The 8,408-nt window shown below is 49.2% G+C and overlaps 1 protein-coding gene across 2 annotated transcripts in view; it reads right to left on the reverse strand.

The window, feature by feature from the left end:
• The window catches only part of MAN1C1 (mannosidase, alpha, class 1C, member 1), a 187,260-nt gene extending 178,858 nt beyond the window's left edge, over positions 1-8,402 (reverse strand). For both annotated transcript variants that reach the window (XM_011955624.1, XM_011955623.1), the window contains exon 1: positions 7,644-8,402. In XM_011955624.1, the coding sequence (XP_011811014.1) occupies positions 7,644-8,183 (540 nt within the window). In that variant the 5' untranslated portion in view covers positions 8,184-8,402. The remainder of the gene's footprint in view (positions 1-7,643) is intronic.
• Between the last annotated feature and the right edge of the window lie 6 nt (positions 8,403-8,408).

Consider the following 8,408-nt stretch of genomic DNA (forward strand, 5'->3'; position numbering starts at 1 on the left):
AGAGAGAGAGACTTGCTATGTTGCCCAAGCCAGTCTTGAACTCCTATCTTCATGTGATTCTCCCCGCTTAGCCTCCCAAAATGCTGGGATTACAGGCATGAGCCACTGTACCTGGCTTACGACTCCATTTTTCTGAAGTTCTAGAACAGGCAAAACTAATCTCAGCTGACAGAAATCAAGACAGTGACTGGGGCTAGATGAGAGGTTGATGATGGGTTAATCGTCCGTCAAGGAGCAGAGGAACTTTCTGCGATGATGGAAATGTTTTGTGTATGATAGGACTGTGGTCTACATGGTTTTCTGCATTTCTGAAAATACAGCAAACTGTATATTTAAGATCTGTGCATTTGGCCGGGTGTGGCTCACGCCTGTAATCCCAGCACTTTGAGAGGCCAAGGCAGGTGGATCACCTGAGGTCAGGAGTTCATAACCAGCCTGGTCAACATGGCAAAACCCCGTCTCTACTAAAAATACAAAATCAGCTGGGTATGGTGGCACACACCTGTAGTGCCAGGTACTCAGGTACTCAGGAGGCTGAGGCAGGAGAATCGCTTGAACCCGGGAGGCGGAGGTTACAGTGAGCAGAGATTGTGCCACCGCACTCCAGCCCGGGAGACAGAGCAAGACTCTGTCTCAAAAAAAAAAAAAAAAAAAATCTGTGCATTTCACTATATGTATTAATTAATTATACTTAAATAAATAGTAGCTACAACACAAGGTGGTTGTGTAAAAACTAAGACGAGATCACAAAGAACAAAAGCTGGGACGCAAACAGTCTTAGTGACACATCCCATCAGCCTCAACAGGACATCGCCGCATCCACAGTGGATTTTACGGCGACCACGAGGCCAGCAAGAATGATTTGTGTTCAGCATGAGGTTTAAGAAGATGGCAGAGGTGGGAGGAGGAGAGAAAAACTTCCTGTTATTTGGCCATTGAAAATGGTTGCTATTTAGTGACAATCGTTTGCCCAGAAGGTTCACCTTGGGAGCAGCTGACTCCCAGAAGATGCCAGATAAAAGCACAATTATTGATCATCTATCAAGGCAGGCACTAATCAATATATCAAAGTTTCTTCTGTAAAAGTTACCACTAAAGGTACTGCACTAAAACAGATGGACAATTGCCCTGGTGGTAGCCTTTAATTAAAGAAGATTCCAAGAAATTCAGAGTAAGAACTGTTCTGACCACCTGCCTGCCAAGTGTGGGGAGCTCTCAATCCAATCTTAGGCAACAGCCTTCTAGGAGAGGAAACACCTGCAATTGAGTCCCCACACTGAGGCTGTGGTCTCTGTGGCTTCCTTTCTCTTTGAGGGTGGAGACACCAAAGCAGGTCTAACTTAACAGCAATCTCAGTTGCATCAACTCTACATTTAAGACATCTAAAACCCTGCTGTCGGAGCTACTGCCCAGTCCCCAGAGTGAAGGGGGAATGAGGAGGAAGAGGGAGGGGGCTAAGGTCCTTGAGTCCCTGGAATTCTTTGAGGAGTCTCCAATTTGGCTTCTTACCATCATCTGCATGGAAATATAGAGCTAAGAATATTTGTTTCTTTTCCCCAAATTATGCAAATGCTTATGCATAAAGGCCTTGCTTGGTCCAGGAATAGTAGGGAATCAAGAACCAGGGCTTATTGTTTGGATGAGCCTGGTGTTTTTGGACTGCAGGTACACAGAACTGGAATAATAATCCTTGACTCACGAACTTGTCCCTGCTCCATGAATGGCTCCTATTTTCAAGTAATGTAATCATAAATCCACGAGCTCGCCTGAGGCAACTATCTTACGTCCATCATTCCCTTGGGAAACCCTTCCCAATTTCATCAATGAAAGCAATGCAGGGATAGCCTAAAGCTCCCAACACTTCCTCTAACACAGATTCAACTTAGGATGCAAAGAGAGGTTTCTTCTCCAAGCCAGAGTCAGTATCCACAAGGCTGGGTGCTCACCTGGATTACCAAGCAGCTCCCTACACGGAGGCTTTACAATCTGCAAGCCTGATTTATTTTTTTCAATAAGAGAAAAGATGTAAGTCCCTTTGAGTAAAGTATGCCTGATACATATCACAATATTTATTTTTGGTGGAGTAATGGATCCGTCTTCCGGGAAAGCTAGAGAAAAAGCATTTCTTGAACTTGGATGTAAATCAGTCACTGTGAAAACCACAGGAGAATCTATATTCTTATCCCCTCCTCCCTCCGCTAACTGTACTGTGAAATAGGCAGCGACTTTTAAAAATCATCCTTCTAGGCCGGGCGCAGTGGCTCAAGCATGTAATCCCAGCACTTTGGGAGGCCGAGACAGGCAGATCACGAGGTCAGGAGATCAAGACCATCCTGGCTAACATGGTGAAACCCCGTCTCTACTAAAATACAAAAAAAAAAAAACTAGCCGGGCAAGGTGGCGGCGCCTGTAGTCCCAGCTACTCGGGAGGCTGAGGCAGGAGAATGGCGTGAACCCGGGAGGCGGAGCTTGCAGTGAGCAGTGAGCTGAGATCTGGCCACTGCACTCCAGCCTGGGTGACAGAGCGAGACTCCGTCTCAAAAAAAAAAAAAATCGTCCTTCTATTTGTTTCTAGCCCTAACACTAAAGACAGAGTTAAGAATACGGAGCCTGAGAAGCAATTGCTCCTGGAATGCCTAATTCCCTCAAATGGTACAACTGGAAATGAAAGCAGAGACCCAACCAACGTGTGGGAGTTAAGTTGTATACCTGGTAGGGACAAGTACTAAGCTTTACTCAACTGCGCACTCCGTCCTACAGAAGGAGCGTGTGGCTGGGCTGAGGATATAAGGGTTTTGCAAGGGGCCTGTTCAGTTATTACAGGCCAGTCTCCACCTATGTTAAATGTACTGTAGAGCAGGACAAGAGGGAAACTGAAGAGACTGAAGGACCAGGGAGGAGGGAAAGGATCTTGAATGGATTTGCAACTCAAACAGAGCTCTTTGAAGGAAAGCTATTTAAATCTGAGCTGTTCCTAATATTAATTATCCTGAACATCTCACAGGCTCAGATTCACATGCTACAAAGCCTTTTAATTTTCCTACCTGTCCCTGGCACTAGTGACGATAAATCAGATATACAGAGAAACCACAAAAAAAACCACACATGACTAACGAACCAGCCCGTTAATGGGGAGCAAAGATCATTTGCCAAGATGACTTATTCAGACACTGTCACATATCATAACCAGCAATACCCTGGCGGCTGAACGCAGCAGGCACAAAGGGCAGGAGCTGGGGCGCTCCCTGCCAAATCACAGGCACCCTCCGACGCCTGCTATCTAGGCATGACAGATTTTACTCATGGGTGCCACCTCCACTCCCTCAAGTCAGATTTGCCCTCGGAAAATTGCTGCAACTTCTAAAAGGCCTGCTGGATCACTGAGCTGCTAAGCTTCTAAACCTGACTATAGCTCTTACTTTGAGGCTCCTTGGAATTCCAGGTACCCTGAGGGAGAAGACCCAGCCTCAGACACTAGCAACCTTAACTGTTAGTTTATACATCTTTAATGTAGCCACTCATTCAAGTATCTGAGTTCCAACTAAATGTCAGACCCTATTCTAGGTGCTTGGGCAGATCCATAAACAAAACAGTAAAGAGGTGGAAGTGGAGGAGAGAGAAAGGTCCCCTAAATGACAACCTCTTGGTTTTACCATGAAGACTGAGGTCCAGTAATAAACAGGAATTTCCAATCAGAGTTGATGGAACAGCTACGACTTGACCCAGCTTGGATTCTTAACAGAACTGCAGCATACAGTGGTTTATAAGAACACTGGGCCAACAGCACAGGGAAGGTGGGGAAATTCAATCCACATTCTCCTCACCCAGCCCTGGACTCTGGAGTGGTGCTGGTGCTGCATCTGACCAGAGGAAGGAGCCCTTCTGTGGTTTGTTTGAAAACACCATATGGTCAAGGGCAAGTCCCAACGCGTTCTCAGTGCCCCGGCCAGCCTAATTCCCTTTTATAACAAGCCCCCTTCACTGGAAGAAACAGGTTCCCCAGAACAGCCACCAAGCACTGGCCAGGCGCGGAGGCTCGTGCCTGTAATCTCAGCACTTTGGGAGGCTGAGGCGAGTGGATCACCTGAGGTCAGGAGATCGAGACCAGCCTGGCCAACACAGCAAAATCCCGTTTCTACTAAAAATACAACAATTAGCCAGGCGTGGTGGGGTACCTGTAATCCCAGTTACTTGGGAGGTTAAGTAATGAGAATCACTTAAACCTGGAACCTGGGAGGCGGAGGCTGCAGTGAGCCAAGACCACACCACTGCACTGCAGCCTCGGCGACAGAGCAAGACTCCGTCTTAAAAAACAAAACAAAACAAACACAAACAAAAACAACAACAAAAACACAACCAAGAATCATGGGTAGGACCCAGGGCAGTCTGAATTCTTCCACTGAGATATAACCCAAAAAAGCTGTACATTTCCATGTGTGAGACAAGTTTGTTTGAAATTGAATCCATAGGCAACCCGCCTATGAACGACATCCCTCATTTCCTATATTATCCTTAGATCTGAAAGGCAAGGCTACTACCAAGCCTTCACCCCCTTACATTCTAGCCAACACCTTTACTCTTCATGATTCCAAGCTGAGGGTAATGGGAATAATTAACTTAATCAACAGCCTGAATATCTACTCTTGGCTAGGTGCTAGACAGAGATACAGCAGTGAATATCACCACCCCATCAACACCACCACTACCACCACACCATTGTCCCTGATTTCCAGTACAAGATATCTCAAAACAGAGTTCGGATAGCCCAGCTGCTATGGAGTCCCTGACCAGACTGGCAGTTCACTTAGGGGCCAGGGCCAGAAGCAAGAGGGTCTATAACCAGCTTATTCTCCTCTCCCTCACCCCATTTTACAAGACGGTCCAGGAAGGAGAGGTGGCTTGCCCAAAGTCAGACAGTTGAGAGTGAGCTCAAACTCCAACCCATGTTCTGTGGGTCTCCTCTCTCCACCGCATTGCTTTTGCCAAGGTTCCAAAATTGGAAAGTGAGGAAAAATAGTTGGTTCTAGTGACAGAGTGTTTCCTGACGTATGCATGTCCAGAACCTGCAGCCTCAACCATCTTATCAACACAGGCCTGCTGACCATGTCCATCTCTCCGGATGCTCATGAATACACGGTGTTGATCCAGAGTCCAAGCGTCCAGTTTTCACTCATGCTCATTTATCACCCTCTCTCCTGATATTTACTTTCACTTTAAAATCTTGTAAAAACAGGGCCTTTTTTATCTGATGCCAGCTCCCCCTCTGTTCCTTGGATTTAATCAATCCATGTCTGGAAATAAACAAACCAGAGAGGAAAGCAACAGTCCCTTTTGTGAAAACAGGCACCTTTCTAAAATGATCTACCCCTGGGCATGATGCAGATAGAATTTAAATGTGAAGGAAATAAAGACATCCTCCAGCAACCATCATATGCGTTCTTCCTGGGGTGGGACAGCAGGAATGGTAACTATGTTAACAACTAAACCAAAAACCACTCTACATCTTTCGGGTTGTAATGGGAGCATGGTCAGTGGCAGGAAGCCTGAAGAGACAATAGCTTTCAAAACACAGAAACCAGTCCTCTCCATTCTGAGAAGCTTAAGGTCTTCAAGATTAGTAAGAGAGGGCTAGCTGAACACTAACTCCAAGTACATGCAGCATGCCTCCAGCTAGTACCAGGGGGTGCAAGAAGATGCCAACTAGAAAGATCCAGACATCTGGCCACCAACTTAGACCTTCTCCCATCACATTATTTTATACCCACCTGCAAAGCACAGAATCCTCACCCCTCTTACCGCCCTCCAGTCACTCCAGCAAGCATCATCCAAGACTCTGCTGGCAAAAGAAACTGTCTTACACAGAGAGGGAAAATCAAGTTCCCTACTAGCCAGCTTGCCCTTCTTGCCATGACTCCCAGCCCCAGGCATTCGGAAATGGACCACCATCTAAGTGCAAACACAGAGAGCATCTCTTCTGAGGAGGACGGTAGTTAATTCTTAACCCTTTGGGGGATCAGTTTGAAAATCCGATAGCACCTCTGGATGCCCCATGAAAAACTGCATGCATGCAATTTATATGTCATTTCACTGGGGGTCACTGCCCTCCTAGGAAGTCGAGAGGGGCAAAAAGAGCCACTGTGCTCAGAAGCAGCTTTGAGAAAGAGCTATGGGTGGTGCTTTTGAGTATTCAACAGCTTAGTTCCTTAACAAGAAAGGGAGAAATTAATGGCCCTTACTTAGCTGCTGCAAGTTCCAGCTTTCAATCAACCTGAGATTTCAACAGGAATCTGGAAACTGAGAGCACACAAACATGCACACACACATACACACCAAGCACTCAGCTTCCTTGTGGCTTCCTATTGTAACTTCACAAAATGTCCTGTGATTGCTAGTTAAGTTTCCAAACAAAGTAACAGCAGAGATAAAAGCGGAAGAGAGGTGGGCGCTGGAAGGGAGAATAGTTCAGACAAGGAGAAGGGGATAATCTGGCTAAGCTCTCCATCGGCTCTGAGCAGGTCTTGACAGAGCAGGTCCTGATCCTTGCTGCCTGCTCTTCCTAGAAATCAGGGCCGACCTGCTGACTTCTTTGCAGCAAATCAAAAGTCCAGGCAAAAGCAGCCCTTTCTTTCCTTTGAGTCTATGGGGAGGGGAGAACATCCTCTCGTTTCTAGGGAGAAGACCCTGGCCCACAGCTTGCCCACGGCCCCCTCGTGGCCTGGGGGTGTCACTGCAGCCCCCTCTGCATTGCCGGGCACCATCCGCACGCAGGCAGTTCTAACAGTGGTCCAGCAGAATATTTAGTCAGCAGTGGCAAACTGGCAACTGTCTTCAAGCCTTGTGAGGCTTGTGTTTGCTTCTGATTTCTTAAACTAAGACTCAGACTTAAAGTGATCCTTCTAAATCCTTCCTTGTACAATCCCTACGGGGAACCAGCTCAAGACCTGCTTCATTAAGCCAATAACCTCGGAGCTTCTGTAACATGACCACTGCTTTATCATCTCTTCCTGCATTACATGCAATTATGTACAATCATGTACAATTGTTCCAAAGTTCAATAGAAACAGAATGCACAACATCTTCTGGTTTGTAGGTTGCTTACTAGATTACAAAATATTTGCAGGACACCAAATATCCCCTTAAATCCTGAGTTTTCAGGTAAGCAAGTCCTACAGGGGTTTTGGACTTAAGGTTACACAGTGAAAAAGAATGGAATCAGTGACTCTGTGTCCATAAATGCAAAAAGCGGGTGCATTAAGAAACCTGAACTCCTCTCTCATTAGCAGCTCCGCAAAGGGAAGGAGTGGAGCTCACTGGGGCTGGAGGTTGGACAGGACAGACCAGAGTCTGGGAGTGAGGGGGCAGTTGGTCTAGGGGTTCAGCTGCCATCTGCCACGGTGGGGACGATTAACTGACCCGAGTGGTGGGAAACTGTGTAGGGAGGAGAGAAGGTGGGACATTGGGGAGGAAAAGGGAAGGTGCAAAGTGCAGTCTGCAGGGCCATAAGTAGACCGGGGACCAGGAGTGACTGAGGCAAGGGAAAGGGTTGGGGGCACCCGGACCAGGAGTGACTGAGGCAAAGGAAAGAGGACCTTCTCCTTAGTGGGGGCAATTGGAGGGAAGAATTGGGGGGGCTGAGTCCATACCTCCTTGACTTTCTCCCGCTGGGCTCGCACTCGGCTCTGGGGCTCCTGACTCTCATCGGCCCTCATTCCCAGGACCGGGTGGCGGAGGCGGCTCCGGAATGCGTTGAAGTCAAAGCGAAAAGAGACGCCCTCATCCCCGGGCCTGGAGGCCGGGATGCTATTGCCCCGGGCCGCCGTGGCCTCCTCGCGGGGCCCGGTGGGGCGGGTGCGCCGCAGCCCCCCTTTCGTGCGGCGGGGACTGGCCCGGCTGCTGGGGGCATCCTCGCCCGGGGCCGGCACGGCAGGGGCCGGGTTGGGAGGCGGCTCCTGCTCGTGGGCTGGGGCATGGCCGGTGATTTCAGCCACCACCTCCAGCCCAGGTTGCTGGGTCCGGGGGGCCAGGAAGAGGCGCTTGAGGCGAGAGGAGTGGGGAAGCAGGAAGAGGGCCCCGAAGCACAGGGTGACGAGACCCGAGAGGAAGAGGAGGAAGAGGAACTTCTGCGGCAGCCGCAGCCCCCACGGGGAGGCCGGGACGAAGCCGGGCACTTTCCTCATGAGCATCTTGGCCGGGCCGGGGGCTCCAGAGGCCCTCAGAGTCCAGGCACGTGTCTGCGGGGCCGCGGTGAGGAGAGGGCGTCCGGAGCGCCGCCCGGGATGGGGATCCCTGGGCAGGACTGCCAACCCTAAGAGTTTCGCCGCTTCGGGGGACTGTCCCCGAAGTTCAGGGAGTTTGGAGCGAGTCCTCCCGAGAGGAGGCGGGGGCGCAGCGGCCTCGGCGGGGCCCGG

Source organism: Colobus angolensis, unplaced genomic scaffold (genome assembly GCF_000951035.1).
Source record: "Colobus angolensis palliatus isolate OR3802 unplaced genomic scaffold, Cang.pa_1.0 Scaffold4, whole genome shotgun sequence".
In the NCBI taxonomy this organism is placed as follows: Eukaryota; Metazoa; Chordata; class Mammalia; order Primates; family Cercopithecidae; genus Colobus; species Colobus angolensis.